Raw genomic sequence first — 27,681 nt, 5'->3', positions numbered from 1 at the left:
TGTGTAAACGCAAACATTAATACTGCTACGTAACAAAACACAAGATGAAGGCGTTTGCCAACAAGAAATTAAAGTTAGCAAAGAATGTGACCACTGATATAGTCATCTGTGAGGTATCAAATCAGGTTTTTGCATAAATTTAGATCTCTGCAATTTTAATGTCCGGAGGCTACGCAATGTTGCAGCATCTTGGAAAACTCATTGATTTTCACTATATGAGAAGACAGTAATGGAAATGTGGACCATTCCAAAACAGCATGTTTCGACATGTCTCGAGTGATTGAATGTGGCATGTATACACATATATCGGTGTTGCTATGTGGTTGCTTATTACACAAAGTCCCTGTCGCACTGGTCCCTAGATTAGATTTAAGACCTTCTTTCAGGTCAGTTAGGGTTCTCGGTGCATTTTATTGCTTGTAAGTCGATGAGCAAAAGTCTAATTGTTTAGAAACTCACTCCTGCAGGATTTGATGCATCAATCACTCATGCGGCATGCCTGCATCACAAACAGTGCTGAATGAGTTATGTGCATATAGGCAATTCCAGCAGTATGGATGTGACATTTTCAGACAAAACTTGAAATATAAATTCTCATGGAATGTACAGTATATTAACAATGTATTGAATCATCTGTCTATATTTGACTAAACCTGCAGAGCAGACATCATATGCAAGTATTTTCGGAGGGAAAACTCATGCATTATTGATGTGACAAAAAAGAATGCACGTTTTAGAGAGATGACTTTGTATGATTTCTGTGAATTAAAATGTGCAAACCAGAAGCAACAATCAACAAATGTAGAATGGATGGCTATTTATAGAAAATAAAATTGCCACTGTATTTTATTTTTATGTGCTTTGTGAGGAATATGGACGGTTATGGATGTGACAATTAACTATGGAAAACTGTGCTTAAAAGCTTAAAAAACTTAACATGACTATTTAAACAACCAAGTATTGACATTTGACCTGTCAGTATGGTAAAACATTTGGTAAAAACTTTTACCATCTTGAGGATGACTTTTGCATGGAATTTCCATTTCCATTTAGAACAAACATTTAGGTCTATGAAACGTTAGAGTAAAATTTGTAGGTGTGTTCAAATCCTAATCGTCGGTTCAATATGCTTGTTTTAGAACGCCTCACGATTTAATCTAGTTTACAAAATTTGCAATGACAAATGAGTGACATGCTGTATCTGCGAAAAGCAGTGCTGTAATACAGCAAAACTCATTAGCACAGAATGTGGGATGCGGTTCACATTAAAGATGGACTGGACAATCATAAACGTACAGGTGATCATCATAATTACTCGTCTACAATAGCATTTAATCAGAAGGATGTCAAACTGGCCGGTCTAAACCGCTCCACCCACAGGCCCAATGAATGGTTTCGTTTTCCCTTCAGTCACAACCTTAAATTATCTCCTTGCAAGCAATCACCGCAACGTGATTAAAATAAATGCTTGCCTACACGCGCGCCACGTTTCCACAGCTTTGGAAAGGAACAAAGCTGCGATAATTATGGCGTTTTGGGCCATCTTTTGTGGAGACATAAGTATTTTTCGCAAGCACGGAGCGGTTCGGAGTGTACGGGCACAGGGCTTTGCAACACACAATACGAGAAGTACGTTACCATGGTTACACGGCACGGGGCCAAAAGGGTGGGAAGGAAGAGGTGATGGCACGTAGCTGAAGTTCACACAGTGAGCGTTTTAGCCGTTTCAACCCGGATAAAAGTTTAAGCGACGTTAAGTCAAAAGGTGTTTTGGACTAGCAGTCATGATGCACTCAAACTCAAGAAACCTTTCACTTCTGCCTCAACAGTTTTTGATCTGCTTTCTGAGGTGACGTGCTAAAAGCCTGAGAGAAAAAGTCAGGTCGGGTTAGTCACGCTCTGCTCAGGGAAGGCTACGCGTTTAAAGGTCTCAGACAGATTCACTTTATCAGAATGGCACCATGCCTCTTATTAAACTTTTTAATCTGTGCAAGAGAAAAAAACGAACAGAGGAACAGATTTTTGACACACGCCCACACTCTTAGTTACTTTTTTCAAAACAAAGTACATACAATGAACTTTAGTTTTATAAAATGTATAACCACAAGGATAAGGTTAATATCCAAGACGTAAAGTAGATAAAAGTCTATACACAAGATCATGAACTTCTGTATAGGTTTGGAAATTATGATGTTTGAGTCATCAACAGCAGCTGTCCAGTCAGATCTTGATACGTGATGTCAAATGATTGACAGCTGACACATTTCTTTATGAAACCTGAGTGAATTTCACCGTCCACTTTTCTTCTGCCCAAGCATCTTTTTTAAATTCTTAAATTTGTTTTTCCCCAATCTGTTCTTATTCACCAAGTTCTTTTTGTTTCTTCTGTTTTTCTTCTTCTCAAACGGACTTCCCACTTTCTTCTCCCCAGCTACCTCTTTCTTAGCCTCACCATTGGTCTTCTGCTTTTTGTTGAACTTCGGACTCTTCTTTGAAGCTTCTCCATCCAACTTGGCAATTTTGGCCTTTTTAGGGCCCTCTGTCTTTTTACTGTCAGGCTTTCCCCCTGGCTTTCTCTCAATGATGGGTGTCTCAGCTTTATTCTGTTTTAATTTCTTCTTCATGCCCGTGGTGCTCTTCAAAGGAGTTGAAGTTGGCGCCTGCTCTTTAGATTCAATCTTTTCGGTTTTCTGAATCTTCTCTGATGGGGCTCCAGTCTCCATTGTTGCAGATTTTTCTTCATTCTCTGAAAGAAAAAAGTAATGAAATATGTAACCTCCCAAACCAACTTTACATCTAGTGAAAGAATATGGAACACACCGGTTTCTTTTGGCGCAGTGGGGATGAGGTTTGAGAACTTTTTGAACTTGGCTACAAAAAATCCATCCATGTTGTGGGAGTGAGGGTAGAATCGGCATGATAGTTTGAGGGAGGGATGAAACCGTTTCTCTTTGAATCTGTGGAGAGAAGAATTGCTTATTTTCCTCTTACACTACACAATTTCTCAGTATTGTTCTGGAATTTCCGCCTTAATGATCATAGCCACATCTCAAATAAGGCTTCATTACCTGGTGAATCCCTCATTGCCAAAGTCCAGTCCTGTGGGTACCAGCTTTACATTTCTCTTCTTCAGTGCATAATCCACCACCCACTCGTTCTCCTCCACCTGTGGAGAAATCAAATTTCCGTAATACACGCACTACACCAGGATAACATACTTTTGTGACAATTGAGGATCTTCCAGGCATTTCAGCAGAATAACTTCTCTGACACAAATATAAACAATTATCCCCCTCACAATTTTTTTAACAAATAGACCGACGCATCATTCCATTGTTTACAATTAAGCATCTAATAAATCCTTGAATAATAATTCATGCGTTTTGACTTCAAAAGACTTGCACAAGTTGTATTTACTTTGCATCCTACTTTATGAACCTCTAAGGGGCGATTCACATTTTGCGCCTAAAATTGTGCGGAAAACACGAGCCGGACTGCTTTCTGCGGCATTCTGAAAAGTTCAAATATTTTCATCTCGATGCGGTGCCGACGCACCTAGAAAAACAGGAGCATCGCGTCGCACCGCACTGCGTCGCTCCCTATTTTCCACATTTAACGAGTATGCGTGCGCAAAAGATGCGAAATGTGAATGGCCCGTCTCTTTAGGCTCGTACACATTTATATACCAAGAGAACTTAAGTGCAGTTTTTATTACCGTAATAGAGCAAGTGCAGTAGATGAGGTATCCACCAGTAGGCGAGTCAGCGTTGACGGAGTCGATGGCTGACAGGAGGAGCTCCTTCTGCAGGTGAGCCAAGCGGTGAATATCAGACTCATCCTGAGAGACAGTGAAAGAGAGAGATTTTAAAATTCAGCACTGGGGAAGGTCCATCTAATGCAAAAACCTGCAGAATAATGAGGCAGATGCAGTCACGACCACATCAAGAAAAAAACTGGGATACTTTTAGAACAGAATTACCTTGCTGGTCTTCACAGCTGGATCTTTGGAGATGACTCCTGTACCTGAGCAAGGAGCATCCAGCAGCACTCTGTCAAAACCTCCCATCACCTGCCATATAAAAAAAGACACTTCATATCACTTATATAATAAAAACAGTCGACAGATCAGTCTTTCACCAAATTATCTACACGACAAGTTAGTTAATTAATTATCTCATGTCCACCAATGAAGACTATTTATCACTGTGGCAGATGTACTGAATAGACATTACAAAAACATGGCCTTAGGCTTTTTTTTGTAAATTGGTTATCGTTTCCTGTATGAAGGCTTTTTCTGAATGATTTTTTCCTGTCCTTCCCCAACAGATCAATGTATCCTGAGGTCTATGGTGAAGTTGGTGTGTACATTAACATCAATCTGGCCAAACTATAATATAAATTAATGTGAAACTTTGTAGATCTCGCTGTGCCACAGCAAACATTTAAAGTCGCATCTGAACGCCACAGACTGAAATCATCCATACACTCATAGAAAACAACATATTTGTATAAGACATTGCATCACGCTTCGTTTCTCATTCGGTGTGCGACCCCCTTGAGGAAGACATCAGAACTGTCACACGAGTGTTCTGCATATAAACGCAAGGCTGTCGTGCAGTGATAAGGACACACACCTTAGGAAACTGTCTGCCGTCATAGTTGCAGATGATAGCATTAGTGACACCAAGGCGATGAATGTTTCCCACAACACTCTTCAATCGGTCCGCGCTCGCATCATTAGCCACGATCGTGCCAGTGTTCTTCATTAACTGAGCTGAAATGCACAAATCACTAATTTAACCTGAAAATTATCCATGAAAAGAAAAGCCACCATCATATTTTTAGTGTAATTAACCCCATTACAGAAGCACAGCAGTTGGTATGATGGCTACAGAGAAGCATATGCTCACCCATATATGTGGTTTTGCCTCCTGGAGCAGAGCTCATGTCTAACACTAGCTCCCCCTCCTGGGGAGACAGCGCCATAACAGGCAGAAATGAAGACGCTCCCTGCAGCATGTACTGGCCTGACAAATATTCTGGAGTCGCTCCTGCATTACAGAAAGTTTTACATAATCAGATATCAATGTATAAAAAACGTTCTTATATTGAAAATGATGAGGTCATTTTGGCACTGACCTATGGGAACAGTGGAGTCATAGATGACCAGTCCCACTTTAGACCATTTCCCTATCGGATCCAAGTTTACACCTCTGTTAATCAGAGCCTGTGTCAGAAAACAAGCCATTAGATTACCGAAAAGACAGTCCTACTGTAGACCAGTCTTGTTTAACATCTGCATGAATATCACGTTGGCCCAGTTTACAACAGTTTAGGTGATCCATTCACATTTGCATCACAGTTTACACTTGGTTTTAACGTGACTCGCATGCATTTTCACTAAAAATCATACTCAACACATCAATGTTACTGCATTTTAATAAAACACTTTTGTGCAACTGTGTGTTTATTTCATACGAATGCTGATGTCAAGCCAACCAGTATGTAAATGAGACCTCTGTCTGGTTCAAAATGTCACAATATTTGGGGAAAAAAAAAAAGTTTATTCTAACCTGAGCCAAGTCTCTCCGCCTGGTCTTTAACGTGTTGGTTCTGATGGTGACAGGCCTCTGTATTTCATTGGCTTCTAGAAAATCAATCAGCTGAAAAAAATCACCAATTAAACAATTCTTTAAAGGAGCCAAGAATTAAAACCACAATTTTAACCCGAGATTTTGTTGTATAAGAGGGAATCGTATTCAAACGAACATCCGGTAAGAGTCAGTTGAAATTTCAGTAACAAGGCATTTTCAGTTCTGCTACTGACACCAGGCTCAGCGAACGCCAGGTCCTGGAATGCACCTATCTATGACAGGTTGAACACCGCCTCCACAGAAAAATATCAATGACTACTTCTCTAGCCCCGCCCACTGGTTCGCGGATGACTTTAGCCACACATAGTACACACTCCCGCATTTGTGATGATCGACAAACTGGTAACCATAGCGACATATTTGATGATCATCACTGTGTTGCGTTTATGCTCGGAAGGCTTCATCACGCAGCGCTCTTTTCCTGTGTTGCCATGTTTGTTATTAATAAGCTCTTTTATGCTTGTCGTTTGGTCTAAGTTTCCAAAAGCCTCGGCACTTAGGTCTTAACAAATGGTCTGTTGCAGATTTGAAGAATTTTTGGTCTTATAAAATATATAAACAATTTGCATTTTAAGGTTTGTTTTTGTCTCGTCTTTATTTGCTTATTTTTTCTGTGAAGATCTGGCAACCCTGTCACTTTAGCGAAGGGCTCTCGAGGGGGGCTAGCCCCGTGTCATATGTGCAAAAGTGAGGAAGCATTTGTTCGCGTCATTTCACCATGGATTCCTTTGTGAACAAGGCGCTGGATTTGCGGAGAGACTAAAATTAAAAAGCAGTGCTGTGCAGTCAATATTGGATCTGACAGGAATGGCGCAGTAATCTTATGTGAGTAAAACATATTTGTACTATGTGTCACTATTGCTTTGTTAGAGATCGCTTGATATGTCCTGATAATGTGTAACCTAACGTTACGTGTCTAACCAAATTCACAGAAGGCTCCAATTAAGTTCACTACGCAAACTGCTATCCAATCATAGCAGTGGGCGTTTACTTCCAAGTCTTTAATGTGGCACGCTCATTAAAACAGAGCGTTTGACGAGACAGCCTCGGGTAGAAAATAGCCTATATACTTGTTGATTTTGATGTTTTCGAATGTAAAAACCACGCAAACGTCATAAGTAGACCTCATACAACAGTATAAAACATTAAACAAGCCCAGTTCAGGACACCTTTAAGGTTTTGCCAATCACACAACTGCCTTCTGATAAGCATATACTGCCAATTCATAGAGGTGAAGGAGGTGTGGCCATCCAGCCCTTCAGCATTGACAGACAGTTCATTTATCCTGTTAGTATAGCCACACACCTCGAGGAAACAGATGGGCGGTACCAAAACAGGAAGCAATAGCTCAGCAACCTACTTGTGTATAGTATGTTTAAGCATTGCAATAAAATGTGTTTAGCTCTACATACATCTACACAGATGTATGAACAGATACACACCTCAGAAAGTGGGAACAGGTCCATGAGTTTGCTAATAAGGAACTGATTGTAGCTGTAATAGGTGCAGAGGTCAGACCGCAGGAGCGAGAGATACTCTGATCTCTCCTTGCCCTCCTCTCGCTTCTCAGTGAAGTGAGTCAACACATCCACATTATCTTTGATCCTCTGATAGATGGCCTTCAGGTCCATAGGTAAAAGACCTACAAAAAATACAATGCTGATATTAAAACTAAAGTTTTAGAAATCAGTAGTTTACCATTGTAATGTGATAAAGTTGGACTCACCCTCTTTCTGTCTATCTGCAGCAGATGGAAGTATGAATTTTTCATCATTCTCATCAAAGTTTGCCTGCGTAGTACCATCTTCGTCCTCCTGCTGCTGCTTTATCTCTTCAGCTTCTTCATCACTCATATCCTCATCATCATCATCGTCGTCATCTTCAATACTCTCTTGTTGATTGAGTTGACGTTTTTTCTGTTTTCTTGCCGCTTTCTCAATTGGCAGAAGCTGATGAAACAAGCAATGATGGAATAACAATGCATGGTCAATCTGTGGCTACGTTGTGTACTGCACACAGTATAATTTTTTTATCCTGCTCAATATTGTAATAATTAATGAAAATAATATGATTATTATTAATTATATTATTTATCATTACAGCATTTCATCACCACATGATTTTGGTAGGCTACATTTGAAAATTGCTATTAAATGATCATATATGAAGTAAATGTGGTATTTTAGCAATTTAATACAACTTTGCAGAATAAAACGTTGGCAGTCTGATCTAATAAAACATCAACAAGATTTTAAAAATATGTTCATGCAGGTCAGTTGACAGCAGATTAAAAAAAAGTTAATTGGTTCAATCCCCATGTAACACACACACAAAACTATATGCACTAGTCAGTTTGTTTGCCAAATGCAAACATTTAAAAATTATGATTCTGAAAGTAAAACTTGAAGTTTTGCAGAATACAATGGTTCATGCAGCATGCTTTGTCGTGTACTATTCATTTTGGCAACTGTAGTAATCCAGGCGCCCCACGCATATTCTATCTTCATACTGTGCAGAAAATTTGCAATATAATGGCAGACTAGCAAGACTAGACTAGAATAGTAAAACTAGTATGGCAGTAAGCTTTTTGGAATTTTAAACCAAGGAGTTTGCCTGTTTGTTTAATTAAAAGTGTAAAAGGCACCTCTTCTCCGTCACTGTCTTGTTTATCCTCCTCATCTGCACCATAATCATCAACCATATCATCATCATCATCATCATCCTCCCCCTTTATTTGCTTTTTGAAAGGGACCCCCTCCTCCTCGCTGTCGTCATCTTCCCACTGGCTGTCACTCTCCTCATCTTCAGCAGATTGTTCAATCTTTCGTTTTCTCTGCGCAGGTTTCAGCCACTGACTATTCTCATCTGAGAATCCTGAAATAAACACAGATCGATATCCATATTCAAGGATGCATAAACACTGTGATCCTGTTGTGGTCTCATTTTTGGACTTTTAAATACCTTTTTTGGGCTTTTGGGCTTTTTTGGTCTTTTCCTCTTTTTTGTTTTCCTTCACTTGAGCTCTCTTTATAGCTCTGTAAAAACAGTTTTATTTATTTTCAAGTACTCAACAAAGACATGAGAAAATACATCAACCCTGTTGTTTTGTCTACTTACCGTTTTTTTCCTCTGCTTGATAATTTTTTTGGTTCATTTTCTAAAAAAAAAGACATTTGTTACACCCATTATACTACCATATGAAATAGGAGGAAATAAAGCACAATATGATGTATTTACCCTCAACCAAGAAATTGGCCAGCTCGGTCTCTGCTCCTTTCTGTTTCCTGGATTTGCGTCCAGGTCCTCTTTTCACCTTATTGGTGGGATCCAACTTCCTGCCCATACTTGACACCTACAAAGGTATTCTATCACAACATCAAGTAATCACTTCATGTACATTTCAGTCACGGTTATAAAGTGAAAAACTCAGAAACATGTACAGTGTGTGAGGACTGGCATGCGCCATGTGGTTCTCATACCTTACCACCACACAACATACTAACCTATGGAATTCAACCAGCGCTTTTCTTGCATTAAAACATATTGCATATTGGTCATTAAAATACGTCTTTTATAACTTGTGAGAACGTTTACTGACATAAATAGCTAATTTAGTTAATCGTCAGATCGGCTTGTGCCTAACATGGTATTAAGCATAGCCTTAATATTAAAAAGACTGAAATAAAAACGGTCTTATTTCAACTGCACGTGTTTATGGGATACATTTAAAGAAAAAAACATTTCTGTGTACATTTTACACACACCATTTACTATGTAAGCTACCAAAATATTTCACTGTAACCGGTTAACGTTACGACGTAAAACCAAAACTGTAAATCCTAAATACACTTACTTTCTAGCAAAAAACCTTCCGCCCGTTTATCCTGATGCTTTCTAGAACACCGCTAGAAATTCAACACCTAACTTATTTGCGAAATTTATTACAACACACACGTACCTCTCGTGCTGCCTACACGAGCGCACATGTGACTTTTTTACGCACGTTGGTTTTCCGGAAGCTGCGTTTGACGCGACTTCCGTCGCACATAATTTTACGCAGCCATTCGATACTTTTGAAGTTGTCGCATGAGACTTCACTTGAAAAGATAAACAAACGCTTCTTCGTCGAGTGTTGTCATGGAGGACGAATGGGAGGAAGAGGAGCAGTTAGTCGTGGCGGAGCTGTCAGGAATGATCAGCTCTGATCTTCTGTCCAGTCGTCAGGGCACGTGTAAGATCGTGGACATCGACAGCGAGCAGCCCATGTTGCAGGTGGGACGCTATCTGTTCGCCGGAGAATACGAGGACGCCATGGGAACATGCGTGGTTTTTGAAGAAGAGAATGGGGGCGGTGCGGGCTCGAATCCGGTACTGAAATACAAATGTCACACGATGAAGAAACTGGTGCTGCAGAGGACGTTTCTGTCAGAGAGGAAAGAGGACGAGCCGGCGTCTAACCACATAGAGGTGCTTGCTCTCAATGATGAACAGTCGTACGGACGACAGAGCGCAATGTGTCACTACCTGGATCGGACGGAGACGGAGAAATCACTGCTTGACGAGACTAAAGACTGCGAGGATCCAGAGATGAGTGGCGATGAATCTCCGGCTGAGATGGACGAGAGTGAGGCGGAGGAGACGATTGACACAACAGCCAATGTTAGCGCTGCACTGGCATCAGCAGAAGAAGAAGAGTACGGCGGCTCTTAACGAGAAGTCAAACACTGTTCGACTTTTGATCATGTACATTCGGCATTGTGTAAATACAATAATGTTGTTCACACAGAAGCATCTAAGACCCAATAAATACAATATATTTGTCATATATCACTTTTTATTTTTGTTAAAATATGAAAAACACAGATTACAGGATACCAGGGGTGTATTCCAGAAAGCTGGTTATGTGACATACTCGGGTAAATTTAAGGGTTAGCGGATAACCCAACTTTCGGTTATAAAAACGGAGATAACTTTCAGGGTTTGTAAGTAACCATAGCAACTTACTCTCTGAAGATAACCTGCTCCGGAGCAGGTTATGTTCCAGGGTTACTTCATTTGAAGGAAATGTTACTAAGCTTTAGGGGTTGTCTGCGCATGTGTGCGTTTTTGATGAGCGGCAAGTGGGCGTGGAAGCACAGATTACGTATAATATATTATAATTTTACAGCAATATTACAATTACAGTTCCAGTCTCACCCATCGCAATTTAGCATTCACAACTAATTTTTTATTAACTTTATTATTTAACCTTTTAAAATTAAATAATCTTTAAATAAAATAATGTAATATGTTATTGTTAAACTTTATGTAGGCTATTTATATTAAATATTGTATATACTTTGAATTAGGTTTATTTAAACATCTCCAAATATCACTGGATAAATATACACATTTTACAATTTCCAACAGTTAAAGGATGTTAATAGTGAGGTATTTTAACTCCCGAGGATTGCATATCATTACTCTTGTTCACTTATTAGGCAATATTTGATGCATTGGGTCAAAGATATTTGTGGCCTAATGGTCAGAGAGACAGATTTAAAACGTCAAAGGTTGCAAGTTCGATTGCCAGGCTGGCAGGTTTCCAAGGCTTTATTAGGTGACCCCCCCAATGGGATTACCATGGCATATTGTTCATATTGTTTAGCTGACGGTAAATTAACCCTGCTTTCTGGAATACACCCCTGGTATAGCTGCAAGTAGGGTTTGGGACAGGCCCATGCGCCACGAGGGGGCAAAAGGGGGCATTGCACCCTCAGATATACACATAACCAGCTTTCTGGAATACACCCCTGGTATCCTGTAATCTGTGTTTTTCATTTTATCCTGCAGCAGCCTGGGCCTGGTTTGGGAATCGAAAATCAATTCCAATTCTGGAATTGGAATCCGAAAGGTTATTGTTGTATATTAAATTAAAATGTCAATTCCTGTGTGCACATTTTCAGAAAATGTGTGACCTGCTGACATCTCAATAAAGAGCCTTTGTGAAAATGTACCATATTTTTTACACACTTTACAAAATGGTGTTCATAAATATATTTTTTTGCAAAACAGACCATAAGCAGGCTACACCATACAAGTTGAAACTTTGGAATAGAAGCTGGGAAACAATAAGCGGAATTAATAAAAGGCAAACGATACCCAACCCAATTCTGAATTTTAGGAGTCCAGAGAAAAAACCTACAAACTCATGCTAGGCCAAAATACGGATACTGCCAACTCCAAAAAGTTCCCTCAAATTCTGAACACACTGGGAGCTTCTCATTTGAGCAGGCTTGTTATACTGTATGTCTTCAGCCCTTTAGAATGTGAAGGATCACCATTTGGCAATAGAAAAAGGCAGACAGACATGTCTTTCAAAGAACGAATCTGTGCTCACAGTGAAAAAGAAATAAGGATATTTTTGTAATAAATTATTAAAGATGGCCAGTTTGTCAAATTTTATATTACAGAATGGTCAAGCATTACAGATTTCTTTTGTTTTTAGCTTCTTAAATGACCTGGAAAAATAATAGTCTTGCTTGCAATTTTGTAGATGATATAAGTTTATTGGCACAAGAAAGAGTTTGTACACACCAAACAGAAAACCTTATAACCTTAAATGTATTAATTTGTAAAAAATACAAAAGTAAATATAACATTCTGTTGTTTGGTTCAGTACAAATGAAAATGGTAACACATAAGACATGTTATTCTGTTGTGAAATCTGAAAATATTTTTTGTACAGATGGATCAAAATGCATATGCAAGCACACCTTCAGTCCAAAGGCCTGACAGAAAAATGACTGTTCCTAACAGTTTCGTTTCATCATAACACTCCCCAGACCTCCTCAAACGCAGAACACATTTTGGCACATGTTAGTGCCGCAGACAATGGATAGTTACTTATGGACACTGTCTTTTCTGTGTAGTCAACATTCACCTGTGAAAAGAAAATTATGTTTAAAATTCTGTGGTTGGACTTGTAGTAGTATAATCGGGTCTGATACTCCAGAAGATAGGACACTCACTGTTCCATGTGCAAATGCTCCAATGACAACAGCAGCTGGTCCGTCGTTAGGGACAATAGTTCTGGGACACACAGCATCTCCTGCTTTGAATGATGAAGCATATCTGGGACATCCAGGTGGCAGGTGGTCCGATACTGGATTTTTAATCAGTCTTAACAAACGCTGTGGACCATCTGCTGCTCTCACACTCAGCTTGTGCAGGAGCTGGACTGCAAGAGTGAAATAATACATGTATATGTATACATTTAGCAGACACTTTTATCCAAAGCGACTTACAAAAGAGAATGCATATAATAAGGGTACAAAGATGTTACTTCCGTACATAACAATTCTTACAGACTCTCAAGACTCTGCACTGTAAGAATTTCCTACATAGAATTCTTTTAAATGTTGCGACTGAACGCGTTTTATTTATTACACAGAAGAAGAAAGAACAGGGGACAGAACTGCAGTGACACCTATTGGAGAAATTACGACATTACAACATTAAAAAGTAGAGGCGCCCCATAAAATGGACAAAATAATTTACCCATGAGTCCACAGAACCGTGGAAACGTGCGAGGAATTCTTGTCTGTGGGTTGATTTCGATCAAAACATTCTTCTCTGTGTGAATGTACACCTGTAGCAGTCCTGCTCTATTCAAAGGACTGTCCAGAAGCATCAACAAGCACTGTAAGAAAGCAAGCATACACAAGCAGCCAGAGATATAAAACCATTCAAGACACAGGGCACCAATTTGTGTGTGTGCATGTACAGCCGTGGCCAAAAGTTTAGAGAATTACACAAATATTCATTTTCACAAAGTCTGCTGCCTAAGTTTTTATGATGGCGAATTGCGAGAGTGATCAGATAAATTGAATTTTATTGTGAAGTACCTCTTTGACATGAAAATGAACTTAGTCCAAAAAAAACATGTACATTCCATTTCAACCCTGCCACAAAAAGACCAGCTGACATCAGGTCAGTGATTCTCTGGTTAACACAGGTGAGAGTGTTGACGAGGACAAGGCTGGAGATCACTGCTGATTGAATTAGAATAACAAGACTGGAAGCTTTAAAAGGAGGGTGGTGCTGGAAATCATTATTCTTCCTCCGTTAACCATACCTGCATGGAAACACGTGTCGTGCAGTCATCATTGCTGCGCACAAAAGGGAAAATACGCATGCCCTGCCCCTGACAAGCAACAGTCCAGTTACCACCGGATGACAGGTTTTCACCCTGCTAATCCTTCGTTCCATCCAGACCGCAAGCCATAATGAACCATTAAAAAAAATCAGACTATTTCTGTGGTTTAAATTGAGCAGCGCGTGTACATAACTGAGATGTACACATCACGCGCACTCAGGGACATTTATATTGATTATATTTTGCTGCTATATCCTCTAATATCTTTATTTAGCGCCAAACGCGCTTCATTTGAACCCTTTCCGCTCCGTGAGCGCTGCTTCTCCCGCCAAACATAAAGACCTGCAGACACCAAAAGCAGGTAAATAAATGGACACTTTTTCTGTAACGCTTAAGTAAACGAAAATGCATCAGTAATAAAGTATTTTTAGCCGTCAGTCAGTTTACTGTTTGCTATATAGGTTTATAAACCATAACGTCTTGTATCTACATATAGCATTAATAGCATAAATAATCAGCATGTTAAGAGCATTTCATTGTGAATCATGTTTTAATTGGAAAGAATATTTAGAATCAGTTCTAGTATGAATGGCATGGAAAGGCTGTTAGTAACTTTGTAAGTACTCCTGCTCATGATATATTCATTTCAGTCGTTACAGTTTGTTGTCAGTAGTTTTTTTAAATATTAAAATAGACCACTGGGACTTCGCTTCAGCACCAGAGCCTACAACACATTCTCTCAGTTACCAGACCTTCTATGTTTCATACAGACTGTGGTTATCAGAATATAAAGTAAATGGCCTGATAAAACATTAGATTGATTGATTTAACATTATTTATTAAAAAAGTATTGTCCGGACCTCCGCTGCAAAAAAATATAGAGACCGCAGCCCCCCCAAGCCGTAAACCTAGGGGAAACACTGTTCTCCCAACCATCTCCAAGAACAGTTTGGTGACGAACAATGCCTTTTCCAGAATGATGGAGCACCTTGCCATAAGGCAAAAGTAATGACTAAGTGGCACTGGGACCGAAACATCAACATTTTGGGTCCAAGGCCAGGAAACTCCCCAGACCTTGACCCCATTGAGAACTTGTGGTGAATCCTCAAGAGGCGGGTGGACAAACAAAAACCTACAGCATGCCCTGGCGAATTGCAGAGGTCTTGGGAAAAAAAGGGTCAACACTGCAAATATTGAGTCTTTGCGTAAACTTAATGTAAATGTCAATAAAAGCCTTTGACACTTATGAAATGCTTGTAATTATACTTCAGTATACCATAGTAACATCTGACAAAAACATATAAAAATAACTGAAGCAGTAGACTTGGTGAAAATTAATATTTGTGTCATTCTCAAAACTTTTGTCCACGACTGTATTTGACATATGTAATTATAAACTAAAACCACAAAGTCATAACAATCTACACATATGCACAAGTCTATCACAGATGATTGGTAAAAGCTTTACCTGATGTGTGATATCAGGGCGAATCTTTCCGGGGTCTCTGCCATTCTTTATTATCATACTCTTATGCTGATCACAATTCAGCAACTCGAATGTTTTTCCAACCTGCATAGAAATACGCTCAAGTTGAAAACAAAACGGTTTTATATGACAAATTAATTTATTCGTATTCTATGGACTGTTTGGTTTATATGCAAAGTTTGTGTGTTTACTCTTCCTAGACTTTTACCTTGACTGTTTCAAGCGTCGCTCCTTCTAAAACAACAACAAGCCGCTTTTCAGTCATTTTATCGTGCAAACTTCGTTGCTGTTTTACTGGTTTTGGTTCATATTCGTCTAAATGCTCCAGACCACGCTTATCTCCAGCGCGTGCAGCCATGTTGACACAGAACTGCAACGCATCAATTGTGCGTCACTGATGACGTCCTCGCTTTACATTGAAATTAAGAGTCCCCCGTAAGTATAATATATTTGATAATACGCTTTATCACTTTTATAGCTATATTCTGTAATGATGTATGTTTTTTTTTTCTAAAACTACAGTAGTTACTGTACATTACCTACTACTACACGCACCTTTAACTATTTTAATACATTTTTAAATGTTAAGGTTTGATTTCCTGTTCCTTTCTTGCTAAATGCTATTAAAACAAAAAATATTTGTAAATTGTTATAATAAAAAGAAAATGCTTCTTTCGTGTGTTCATTTATTTATTTGATACATTCAGAGTCATATCAACTTCAAACTGTATTTACTTTCATCGTCAATAAATAACAAATACAATCCTATATTCAGGTGGACTGTTCTCCTACCTTATGGTAAATCAAACATACCATAGTTCTTCAAACGTAATCATAGTTTAACCACAGTAAGCACAGGTAAATCCATTTACAAAAATGGATTTACCTATACACAGGTTTATAATATACAAAAATGTTAAATATAAAAATGAGATCATATCCACCAAGCAGCTTTTAACAGTTTTATCACATACACAACTTATTACAATAAAAAAGTGGTTTAAACATTCCTGGCAAAAGCTTATGAATCTGGAATGACTTTATCCATTTTTAGTCTCTTCAACTTCATTCAGGAAACAGTGAGCAGCTCCAATGGTTCAATAGTCCAGCTTGTCGATTCTACAGGACTCACGAGGAATGTGTTCCTGCCAGATTCAGTGTGTTGTTTGACTCAGACACACCTCAGGAGGATAACTCTGATATTTATTCAGGCAGGTCAGCGGTTTTGGGCAGAATCGTGAGTTTGAACACAGGACTGACACCAGGAAAGAAGGTTCAAAGGGCATGAACTCACGGTAGGAGTCTGCATCACAGCTTACCTGTGACATTTGAATAAAACAGCTGCTTAGTACACATGCTCATTGTTTATCGCTCATGCTTGAATATTTATGTGTTTCTCGCTGACATGTTCTTGGTACCTTTGTAAAGGATGAGAGGAACAGGTGAATGTATGAGAGGCCAGACAGAGATGAATCTGCTGGACACCTTGTGAAACTCATCTTATAAGCCTAAAAGAGGAACAAATAACAGTATAAATATATAGTCATGAACAGATCATTCTTGAATATAAAAAAAGATTGTTGTTCAGCAGCAAGTTAACTTACATTTAGTGCCACTTCCAGAGCGGAGTATTGTACCCACACCTCCTGTTGTTTAGAGGGGGAAAGAGAGAAAGCATCAACCCGACCCAGACCCTCTGTCACACGCAGATAATGAGACCACACACAAGCGCTCTCCAACTCAGGATTCTTAGCCTGTTTGTGAACTTGTGGTGAGAAATTCCAAGGTTAGGTATAAAAACACTTGTTTACAAAAATACACACATTAAAACTTGTATGCCGCCATTAGAGCCACACTGACTTACTATCAGGTAACAGAAGGTGGAGAAAATCTTTAGCCACCAGAAATCCCAATGTCCCATAATTCAATGCCCTGAAAAATATAAGGGTGGAAAATTAAATTAGCAAGTTAAACTTTTGTACACAAAAGTGCATAATATTTTTAATATTATTAACATTTTCCTATTTACATAGGGTTTAATATTTTCAGTTCTGATTCAGAGTGGATTGAGTGTAAATGAATCTGCATTTATTTTTTTATTTATCCTTTATTTTCCCAGGAAAGTCCCATCGATATCAAAAGAAATCTATTCTTCCAGGGAGTCCTGGCCAAGATGACCTTTAAAAGATTTCACAACAAAATCACAAAAATAATACATACCATACACAGAACAAAATTAAATGCATATCAGATGAATTAAAACAACAGCAAGGTTCACTCATAGTACACTGCAGCATATTTTTTTAAATATTCAATGAAGGAATAGTATCTAATTGAACAGTTGTTTGAAATTCATTCCACAACCAAGGAGCTTATGAGAGAAAGCTGATTTCCTGTGCACTGAATGTATCGCTGGTATTACTAATTGTATTCCAGATGATCTGGTTGAATAGTTACGTCGACGCAAACATAAAAGATTAGTAATATAATTTGTGAGTATGCCAGTTAACGCTTTTACAACAACATGTGATCTTTCCTTCTTCTATATAAAGACGACCATCCTACACTGTTGTATAGCAAACAATGGTGAGCACGTGAGCTGGTATTTGAAATAAATCGCAACATAGCACGATCAATACCATCCAACTTTTTAAATAAATATAAGGATGTATGCAGATAATATCACCATAATCTAGAATGGGTAACTCTGTATAATTTGCTAATCTACTGTATATGAGCATCAAAAGTCATCTTTTCGTCAAACCATAATCCTAGATATTTATAGGCTGGTACTCTTTCGATATGCAAACCATCAGATGTAGAAATAGTAGGAGTGAAAATGATATACTTAGTTTTGTTTACATTTAAAACCAATTTCAATTTTGATAAATTATGCTGTAAAATATTAAAAGAATCCTGAAGGATTTCAATAGTTTGAGCTAACGAGAAAGCTGCTGAATAAATAATTGTGTCGTCAGCGTAGCAATGCAACTTTGCCGAAGCTATTCCCTTGCTTAAATCATTTATAAAAATTGAGAAAAGAAGTGGAGCCAATAAAGATCCTTGTGGAACACCCTTCTTAACATTATGATGTGTAGCTATCTACAGAAACGCATTGGGTTCTATCCAACAAATCATTTTTAAACCAACTCAAGGCCATATTACTAAGTCCTATATCACGAAGCCTTTGTAACAATAGGGAATGATCCACCAAGTCAAACGCTTTAGTCAGGTCAACGAATAAAGCGGCACAATGCTGTCTCTTATCCAGAGCAGAAATTAAATCATTGCACTGCAAAAAATGACTTTCTTACTTAGTCTTTTTTTCTTGTTTTCCAGTAAAAATGTCTACAAATTCTTGAATCAAGAAGCATTTTCTTGATGAGCAAAATGACCTAAGAAAATAAGTCTTATTTTTGGTAAAAAAAAAAAAAAGAAAAAAAAAAAAAGAAATTTCAGTGAATTTGTGCTTAAAACAAGCAAAACTTATTTTCTTTCTCAGTTTGCTCATCAAGAAAAATGCTTCTTGATTCAAGAATGTTTAGACATTTTTACTGGAAAACAAGAAAAAAAGACTTCGTAAGAAAGTCATTTTTTGCAGTGTGGTAACTAATGTAACAGCTGTTAGGGTACTGTGGCCAGGTCTAAAACCCGTAGTAATCTTTCCTTTGATCATTAACTAAAGATTCAAATACTTTTGCTAAAACTGATAGTCTGGAGTTAGGACAATAGTTATTCAAATCGGAGGAATCACCTCATTTTAATAAAGGCATGACCATAGCCAATTTCCGGGATAACGGAATAATATTCATTGATAACCTCAAATTAAAAATCGACGCAATAGGTTCAGCAATAAAATCTGCATAATTTTTTTAAAAGACAGGGTCAATTTGATCTGACTCAGAAGATTTCTTACATTCTAACGCTGATAATAATTTATGAATTTGAGTGGGTAATATAGGGGTGAAGGAAAATAAATCAGATTTATTCAAATGTATCAATTCATCCATTCCCTGACCATCAGTACCTAAAAAATTACTGGAGTCGAGTTGACAGAAGTAAGATGTCTATAGCAAAATCGGCCTTGTCAGTAATAAGTCTCTTATTCACTTTTTAAAAAATTGGAAAACCAGAGGGTTTAATCGAGCCTAATCGATTTTGATAATTTCCCAAATTTTGATGGGTCGTTCCTATTATCATTAATCTGATTAAAATAATACTAGCTTTATAATAGCTTTTTATTAATTTTGTACATTTATTCCGTAATAATCTATAAAATAATACTAGCTTTATAATAGCTTTTTATTAATTTTGAACATTTATTCCGTAATAATCTATAATAAAACCAATCATCCACAGCATTTCTTTGCTGTGGACCAGGCCTTATTTCTTTGCCTAATGAGGTTTGAGATTGATTCATTGAACCACGGATAATTTTTTCCACTCACCCAAAATCTACGGAAAGGAGCATGTTTATCACAAATTTCCAAAAAGGTAGATTTAAAATAATCACAGGCTACAACCACATCAGGTAAATGGAACTGCTCGTAAATCACTATTATACACATTGTGCAAAAATGCCTGTACATCAAAATGTTTAAACTGGCGCCTATACCTATGTTATGTAGATATAAGGTACCTGGGATGTGAGAAATGGAAGAAAGGTAACACAAACATTCCAACAGGGACGATGATGTCATTGCCAGAGAGGAATGGCGTGATGGACAAACTGGAGGAAAGACAGAGGTCAGAGATCAGTGATAACACAATAAAAGTATACTGTATGAAAAATATAAAGATATGAGCCCATGAGTCCCAGTAATTGCTCTTTATGATTATGAAGTATATTGTGAAATTATTTAAAAAAATAAGATTAAAAAATAAAAACTAATTACTAAAATAAATATAAAATAATAATAGTAAAACAATATGTTCTGCAAATGACTTATTTATAAAAAAACTACAGTATGTATGTATAAATGTATAATCATATTTTCGTATTAAATGTAAATATAAAATACTTGAAAAATCTAACAAATGTTTTACATTGTGACAAAATAGTTATTTTAGTTTTATTTTAGTGTTATTTATATTTTGAATTAGCTTTTATTTTTTTATTTTTAGTTTTCAATTTAAAGTTAATTGCCAGAGAGGAATGAAGTGATAGACAAACTAAGACAGAGGTCAGAGATCAGTGATAACACAATAAAAGTATATGAAAAATATAAAGATATGAGCCCACAAGTCCCAGTAATTGCTCTTTATGAATGTGAAGTATATTGTGAAATTATTTTAAATATATATTTTTGATTAAACAATAAAAACGAATTACTAAAATAAATATAAAATAATAATAGTAAAATAATATGTTCTGCAAATGACTTATATACAAACAAACTACAGTATGTATGTATAAATGTATAAACATATTTTTGTATTAAATGTAAATATAAAATACTTTAAAAAATCTAACAAATGTTTTACATTGTGACAAAATATTTATTTTAGTTTTATTTTAGTGTGTAGTATTTAAATTGGTTATTTTTTTATTATGTGCTTTTTTTCATGTTATTAATTAATTTATCTATTATTTTTTAATATTGTTATATTCAGTAGGTTTCATTTATGCTTATTTCATTTTTAGTTTAGTTTAGTTTTTAGTCATTTTTATTAATCATTTTAGTGCCTCAACCCAACATTTTGTAAAAGAACATACATTTCATTGCTTGCAATATGAGAGCACAAACCCTTCAGCTTGTGTGGCATGTGAGAGTAGCCTGCTTCTGCGCTTCTGTTCCAGCAACAGCACCTGAAGGTAGTTGGAGAAATAATCCTCCTCACTCACAAGCACCTGAGTACAGACAAGCAGAGAAAACAGTTGAACCCTAACCCACTGAGCATCAGGAAAAGGTTCATAAATGTACTCAATTCACCCCATTAAGTGTTCATTGATTCATTCTTTCATAAACAAATCAGAATGTACCTCTGCATAGAGTTGGTTAAGATCTGCATGATTGGGGGCATTTGTTTCTGTGGAGAGTCTTGGAGTAAAAGATTTAATCTGAAAAAGATACAAGATTATGCAAACACAATCCATACACAGATTCATTTACACATTTGGTATTTGATTCACATTTCACCTTGTCAAAAATGAAACCAGGGGATTTCTCGTCCCTCCAGGCAAGATCTGCCAGTTTCATCTTGAGGGATGAGTAAATATCATGTATCAATTCTTCAGCCTGGCAGAGAGAAAAACTATTCAATAGTTCATTGAACTTCATGTTTCATATGCCAATACTTGATTACCTTTATGTGTATTCATCATAAATCTATTTTTTGCTTTATCAATGAATGTACCTCTTTCTGTGCATGTCTTTCTCTGATCAGATGACTCAGTAGTGTTTCAAACCCTTGCTCTGTCTGCTGGACACACTTCCACCAGCGTGGTACATCCTACAATTGCAGACAGTAAAACTGAATAAAATCTAAAATGTAGTCAACATTTACATTTTATTTATACCAATAGGCATTGTGGGTAATTCATTCCTTGCTGACGCACCTCCTGTGCATCTCCAGTTGCAATGGAAAAGTTTTTCATTGTTTTCGTAAATCTTGAGTCCAGCGCAGGTATGAGTGTTTGCAATAGGCTAAACATCATGTATGTATGAAGAGGATCACTGCACATTTTTACACAGATGCACACATGGAAAAAACAAACACATAAGCACACTGCCAAGCTGTTCTTCCAGTCTTCATATGTTACGAAATGTGTCTGTTATGACTTACGTTCCCATAATATCATGCTGAATTTTCCATTGGCTTATTGTCTGTGACATGTGGATAAGGTACGGGAGATTGTGTACTAAAACAACATCTGATTGGCTGATAGGAAGAGGCTGAAATGAGGCTTTTAGGCAAGCTAGCCAATCAATGGCTGGAGCCAGGATCTGTGAGGGACAGAGAGCAACCAATGAGCAGACAGTACTAGCAATTATAAATGATTATATAAAAACACTCCATAAATTTACTTTTTTAAGAATTCATTCAATTTTTTAATGTACACATGTTGTGCCAAACCCCTACAACGTTCTTTTCGTCTGCTGAACATCTTACTGGTTTGAGAAAATAATGTCAGAATTTAAAGTTTGCGTGAACTGTTTTAATTCAGTGCATTATTTAATAAAGAGCATACTGTATAGTACAAAATCTGCTTTATACACGGAAGCACAGACCTGTAGTTCTTGAATAGTAATTGTGTGATAGAGTAACCGCTGACTGAGGCGGTAAGGAAGAGGAGACGTGGCCAAAGCAAGAGTTGTAGATAGAGACATGAAAAGACCACAATGCTGTGTGGTTCTGCTGGAAGGAACGCCCAAAAGAACCAAATACTGACTGCAGGATGAAAAGAATGGCCGCAAATACTGAGGCAAAAAACAGAAACAATAAAAGACATGTTGCCAAAGAACCCTTTATTTTAATAAAGGAATCACAAAATTAGACACTATACTTTATTTCGGTTGCAAAAAAAAAAATCTATAGACTATCAAAAGAAAAAAGAAATGCATCACAAATGAAAGATTCTTAAGGGAACCAAGGTTCTGCATTGCTGCAAAGAGCCCTTTTTGCACTTTTATTTTAAAAGTGTAGCCTGACACTCATATAATGATCTGGTGCTATAATGCTAAAGAGAGAGGTTTGCAGAACCAAACATAAACACACCTACCTGAGAACTGGCTTTGGATTTCTGTGTCTTGCTATTCCAGTCAATAGGGAATTGAAAATGTGGCTCATCAATCTATGAAAACATGAACATATTTCTTAACCACCACACAGACAATAAACAAACAATTTCAAAAATAAGCAAAGCTGTCCTTTAAAGACTCAAGGAAATCAAAATGGAGATTTTGGGTCTTTTAGTCCATATGCATTAATTTTGAGGTTATTCACATGAGTTGTAAAAAAATAGTTAAAAGGAAAATCACAGACGAGATCTCTTAAAAGAGCAATGTGGAGATTTTAGCGGCATCTAGCGGTAAGTTTGCGAATTGCACTAAGATGTCATCACATTTTCGCTTCTTTGCCGAAGAAGATAACGTATTTATGAAATGCGCTCTGTAGAGCAGTTTGTCCGTTTAGGGCTACTGTAGAAACAACATGGTGAATTCCATGTAAGGGTACCCGCGGTATAGAAATAGCTCATTCTAAGGTAACAAAAACATGACGCTTCCTTATTTGTAAGGTCTTTATATACTGTATACCTCTGAAGACATAGTTATGTATATTATATTGCATTTCTGTCAAAAGATCCTCCAAAAAACACAAACTGGTCCTTTAATATCTCAATTGTTTCTCTAACATCAATGAGGTTAAACAGAGAGCAATTGGAAACTTTTGCGTAAGTGTCATCTGTGTCTCAGATGTTTCTCCTGAGAAAAAGGACAGAAGTCTCACCGAAGAATCTCAACACATGTCATTAACCGAACTCATATTTGCCGCAATTAAAAGTCAAAGTTATTGAAGCTCTCAATATGAACTCAAATGTTTCTCATCAAATGTACCCAAATCCAGATTATTTTATACAATTTACATTCATTTTACACCTCCGTACTCTTCATTTATTTGAACAAATGTCTCACTTGTTTCTATTTTTATTTCTCCTTAGCACTTTTAAGGGAAACATCTGAGACTAAGTTGATACTCTTTCTGCAACATGGACCAAAATACTGATGACTTATCTTGTGTACAGGGGAGTAATAAAACGTTTTTAAGTTGAAAAGTTTAAGTTGTTTTTTGTGTCCATCAAGTCCTTTTCACACGATCCCTAAGTGCTACTAACTGATAACATTCTATTATTATGCAGTGCTCACCTGTATGTAAGGTTGATTGGAATTAGTTTGACCATCATCAGCGTTTGGCCCCACATACACGCTGAAGAAAGGAAATGTGGAGTACTGGCTCATGAGCAGGGCCAGAGTGCTGTTAAAATCTAAAGTCTTTATCCATTCACCTGATACTGCCCAGCCACCCATCTACATAGACAGAGAGAGAGAGAGAGAGAGAGAGAGAGAGAGAGAGAGAGAGAGCACAGGCCAGACGACATTAGAAGAACAATAAATCACAGTGAAATGTAGACTTTTTCAAATGTACCTGCTTGAGTAGAGTGAGGAACGGCTCTGAACCCGCTTTCTCTGGAGATTCTGACTCCATGCAGGCCTTGAAGAATTTCTTTGCCTTCTGTTCCGCTGTACTCATGGCACCCTCATCAGGTCTGTCTGTCCACATGGGGATCATGAAGAACCAATGTCAAAAATTATGAGGTGAATGACGTAATATTTTAGAATATACCATAACTAACACAAAAATTGTTGTGTTTTATAAGTACTTTTTTTTTTTAATGTTGACTTGGCAAGTATTAGGTTCAAAGAACAGAGAGAGAGAGTGGGAAAAAGAAAGAAAGATGTTTATGAGTCTGTTAATACTGGTTATGAATGAAGAAAATATATTGTAATTTCACTAACCTAGCATTTCTTTGATGGCTTTGAGCAAAGCTGTCTGTCTGTCTGGAAACTTGTCCAGCAGTCCATCATGTTTTTCTTGGACATCTGTCTTTCCTCTCATCTTCACCCGGTCTTCACTCCCCACATCTCTTTTCTTGTCTTGTCCTCCATTGCCCTCAATGACAATCCCCTTACCTCTCTGCCTCCCTCTGTGGGATGAAGATCCGCAGGCCGACAGAAAGTAATCACAGGGGCGAGAAAAGGGATCCATGGTAACAGAAAAACGTTCAGATGCTTTCAGACAGGCAGGAGAAAGACAAGGTGGAGCAGCTGTGATAAAACATGCATTCAAATTACAAACAGTGTCTATCACATCGGCACTATACAGGAATGTTTTCATCATTTGTACCTGATTTCAAAAGTAAAATCCAGGGATCTCCCATCTTCTGTTGGTGAGCATAGAATGCCAACCCTAACGTAATTGCGAAGAGAGAAAAGGCAAAGAGAGCCAATATAAGCTTGCGGTTCTTGTTGCAGACCACTGGATTTGATTCATCGGATTGAGGCCGTTCTTCTGGCATCGTGACCATTTCCTGAGGATATATAGAGATTAAGGTTCAGGGTTGGGTAAAGAGTCACAAACAATGTTTAAAACACGCCAATGTCCTACACCCTACGTAAACACTTGTTCATTTGTGAATTGTTCATTTTAATACAACATCTACCAAACATTCCAATATTGCAATAGCAGAGAAAGATACGAGAAAGAATGAAGAATTGATTCATTGCGATATTTGAAAATGAGCAGTTCTAACACACTTGAAAGAAAAGGGATTTAGGACCGGTTTCACAGACAGGGTTTAAGGCTCAGACTAAAAGGAATGTGTGACCTGTCTTAACTCAATATAACTTGCCCAGAAATATCTTAAAATATATCAGTGCCATTGTTTTGTCTCAAGATGCTCACCAGTAATGTATTCTTCTAAGGCATTTTCATAAATCAGAATCAGAATGAGAAAGAGCTTTATTGCCAAGTATGTTTGCACATACAAGGAATTTGATTTGGTGACAAGAGCATCCAGAACACAGAAACAGCAACAACAGTACACAGAGACCATAACACAATAGAATACAGTACACAATGATTTAAATAAGGGCCTATGGGTATAAACAATTAAGAAATACAATACAATAAACATAAGATAAAGATATAGAGAGTAAAGCTATGTATGTATGTAAATATGTACAAGTAAAAAATAAAAAAGCGACATAAATATCTTAATTCAACTAAGGCATAGTTTTAAACTGTGTCTGTGAAACCGGGCCTAACAGTGCTTATAGGGATAATTCACCCCCCCCCCCAAATTTGTTTCTTCATTTACTCATCCTTTTGTCATTGCAGCTTGACTTTCTTTCTCCTGCAGAACACAAAAGAAGATACTTTGAAGAATGTTGGTAACCGAACAACACTGGCTCCAATTGACTTCCATTCCATCTCTTGGAACATCAACATTCAGGAAATTAAAAATGCAACTCTAAATAGATACCGAACATGGTCTACATGTGATCTGATTTAACCGAGCAATTTTACTCATTTTATAACATTCAAGTATGGATTAACATAACACCAAACAACACAAAACTATTGGGCAAAATTGGATACAGTTCCCCTTCGAAGTGAATAAAGATTCGGATAGAAAGGATTCATTTTCTATTCCGAAGTAACTCCCTACATTCCATTGCGTTGTACTAAAGTCTCATCGTTAAGATTTGCTATGGGTTGCTATGGTAACCAGAGGCCAGCTTCTGCATCTGTCAGCTACTGTTTGGGAATCATTCTGTAGACACTGGGCCTAGTTTGCTTCTTGGATGGTAGTCTTGTAGTTTCATTTGAAAAAAAAACAAATTTATTAATGTTGTCCAGATGACCACATTGTGGTTGAATGTTTGACTGCCAATGTAATCCGTCACAAAGTCTGTGAGTTATGCAGGATTTATCCAATCGTAAAATTGCACAACACACAGAGCTCCATAATATGAAGAACACGTCGGTCATTTTCTAACCACTACATTCACACCCATCACACCTAACATGTGCAAGACAGGATGTCCTGAAATAAACTAGAAATAATATAAAGTGCAGCAGTGTGAACACATTACAAATGTGCGGGAAACAAATATAGCACAAATAATGTGATGACTGTAAAAGGCCAATGATTTAATCTGAGTTATGCAGTTCTGCTTTTCTCACACAAAACACATCAAGCTCCATAAAACAAAGACTGGGCCAATTTTGCTGAAATCTGCCCATCACACCACCCACCCATCAAAAACTATAAATCACAAATAACATGAAAAGCAATCTCAATTACACAAGTAGCTACATGGTGCTTATTCAGGAGACCGGTGTTCCAATCTGACCAGTAGCATTTTCTGATCCCAATCCCAATTCTCCCATGCATCTTGCTTTCCAAACAATAAAAACACCAAAAGTCTAAAAAAAGCCTCACCTGTTGAAAAATTCGGATTTCAATCATCTTGTTCATCTACATTTCTTTAATCACCGTTTGGTTTGACTGCTTCCCACATATTGGTCTTCTAGCGAAGCTTGTGTTTATCGTCAGAGCGTCTCTCTTTCTATCTCGTCTTTCGTCAGCCACTAGTCATGCAGCGTCTATCTGACCTCATCACACATTCTGTGCACTCTTTGACTGACTGATAAAACTCAAATGACTTGGCTTTCTTTAACACATATGTAATCTGGGCCATTCTGGATGCTTTCTCCTCACCTGCATTCATTTACATTCATAGGGTGCAGGTAGATGTTTTGCTCTAGAATCATGCATTTGGCGTATGCCACTCGGATTTAAAATTGAGTATTTTTGTGAAGACCAATGGACAGTTTAA

General features: G+C 37.5%; 4 protein-coding genes across 5 annotated transcripts; 1 reads left to right on the top strand and 3 right to left on the bottom strand.

The window, feature by feature from the left end:
- Positions 1 to 1,966: 1,966 nt before the first annotated feature.
- Positions 1,967 to 9,630, bottom strand: nop2 (NOP2 nucleolar protein homolog (yeast)). Of its 2 annotated transcripts, none has more exons than XM_057340093.1 (16): positions 9,508 to 9,630; positions 8,892 to 9,019; positions 8,772 to 8,811; positions 8,616 to 8,689; positions 8,299 to 8,528; positions 7,381 to 7,603; positions 7,097 to 7,296; positions 5,574 to 5,663; positions 5,140 to 5,227; positions 4,911 to 5,051; positions 4,635 to 4,774; positions 3,980 to 4,069; positions 3,716 to 3,838; positions 3,069 to 3,166; positions 2,821 to 2,957; positions 1,967 to 2,746 (listed from the first exon to the last, which is right to left on the bottom strand). In XM_057340093.1, exons 2-16 carry the CDS (start codon positions 8,995 to 8,997, stop codon positions 2,289 to 2,291), a joined length of 2,238 nt encoding a protein of 745 aa, XP_057196076.1. In that variant the 5' UTR covers positions 8,998 to 9,019; positions 9,508 to 9,630; the 3' UTR covers positions 1,967 to 2,288. The 2 variants fall into 2 exon arrangements, with proteins under 2 accessions (XP_057196076.1, XP_057196077.1); XM_057340094.1 differs by having other exon boundaries at positions 8,892 to 9,006; positions 9,508 to 9,629.
- Positions 9,631 to 9,694: 64 nt separating this feature from the next.
- Positions 9,695 to 11,670, top strand: gtf3c6 (general transcription factor IIIC, polypeptide 6, alpha). The gene has a single exon (XM_057340095.1). It carries the CDS (start codon positions 9,792 to 9,794, stop codon positions 10,362 to 10,364), a length of 573 nt encoding a protein of 190 aa, XP_057196078.1. The 5' UTR covers positions 9,695 to 9,791; the 3' UTR covers positions 10,365 to 11,670.
- Positions 11,671 to 12,190: 520 nt separating this feature from the next.
- emg1 (EMG1 N1-specific pseudouridine methyltransferase) lies at positions 12,191 to 15,645 on the bottom strand. The gene is made up of 5 exons (XM_057340391.1): positions 15,486 to 15,645; positions 15,260 to 15,361; positions 13,194 to 13,335; positions 12,665 to 12,873; positions 12,191 to 12,576 (listed from the first exon to the last, which is right to left on the bottom strand). The coding sequence occupies exons 1-5, from the start codon at positions 15,633 to 15,635 to the stop codon at positions 12,463 to 12,465; spliced, it is 717 nt and encodes a 238-aa protein (XP_057196374.1). The 5' UTR covers positions 15,636 to 15,645; the 3' UTR covers positions 12,191 to 12,462.
- Positions 15,646 to 15,958: 313 nt separating this feature from the next.
- kel (Kell metallo-endopeptidase (Kell blood group)) lies at positions 15,959 to 27,457 on the bottom strand. The gene is made up of 18 exons (XM_057341114.1): positions 27,285 to 27,457; positions 25,184 to 25,367; positions 24,796 to 25,104; positions 24,425 to 24,549; positions 24,145 to 24,306; positions 23,001 to 23,072; positions 22,510 to 22,698; positions 22,064 to 22,224; positions 21,837 to 21,954; positions 21,635 to 21,730; positions 21,418 to 21,516; positions 21,261 to 21,338; positions 21,025 to 21,128; positions 19,917 to 20,006; positions 17,142 to 17,209; positions 16,882 to 17,042; positions 16,696 to 16,785; positions 15,959 to 16,596 (listed from the first exon to the last, which is right to left on the bottom strand). Exons 1-18 carry the CDS (start codon positions 27,318 to 27,320, stop codon positions 16,432 to 16,434), a joined length of 2,307 nt encoding a protein of 768 aa, XP_057197097.1. The 5' UTR covers positions 27,321 to 27,457; the 3' UTR covers positions 15,959 to 16,431.
- Positions 27,458 to 27,681: the final 224 nt, after the last annotated feature.

Source organism: Triplophysa rosa, linkage group LG8 (genome assembly GCF_024868665.1).
Source record: "Triplophysa rosa linkage group LG8, Trosa_1v2, whole genome shotgun sequence".
NCBI lineage: Eukaryota > Metazoa > Chordata > Actinopteri > Cypriniformes > Nemacheilidae > Triplophysa > Triplophysa rosa.
This window is presented reverse-complemented; position numbering and strand designations above follow the sequence as displayed.

Excerpts from the sequence above, each read along its gene's own strand:
- nop2 (XM_057340093.1), bottom strand. The coding sequence starts at position 8,997 with ATGGGCAGGAAGTTGGATCCCACCAATAAGGTGAAAAGAGGACCTGGA. Across the intron at positions 5,052-5,139 it reads TGACTCCACTGTTCCCATAG|GAGCGACTCCAGAATATTTG; the intron begins GTCAGTGCCAAA and ends TCTGTAATGCAG. Across the intron at positions 2,747-2,820 it reads CACTGCGCCAAAAGAAACCG|AGAATGAAGAAAAATCTGCA; the intron begins GTGTGTTCCATA and ends TTTTTCTTTCAG.
- kel (XM_057341114.1), bottom strand. The coding sequence starts at position 27,320 with ATGAACAAGATGATTGAAATCCGAATTTTTCAACAG. Across the intron at positions 25,368-27,284 it reads AAATCCGAATTTTTCAACAG|GAAATGGTCACGATGCCAGA; the intron begins GTGAGGCTTTTT and ends ATATATCCTCAG. Across the intron at positions 22,699-23,000 it reads AATCCAAAGCCAGTTCTCAG|TATTTGCGGCCATTCTTTTC; the intron begins GTAGGTGTGTTT and ends TTTTTGCCTCAG.
- gtf3c6 (XM_057340095.1), top strand. The coding sequence starts at position 9,792 with ATGGAGGACGAATGGGAGGAAGAGGAGCAGTTAGTCGTGGCGGAGCTG.
- emg1 (XM_057340391.1), bottom strand. The coding sequence starts at position 15,635 with ATGGCTGCACGCGCTGGAGATAAGCGTGGTCTGGAGCATTTAGACGAA. Across the intron at positions 13,336-15,259 it reads GCCCTGATATCACACATCAG|TGCTTGTTGATGCTTCTGGA; the intron begins GTAAAGCTTTTA and ends GCTTTCTTACAG. Across the intron at positions 12,874-13,193 it reads ACGGTTCTGTGGACTCATGG|TCCAGCTCCTGCACAAGCTG; the intron begins GTAAATTATTTT and ends TCACTCTTGCAG.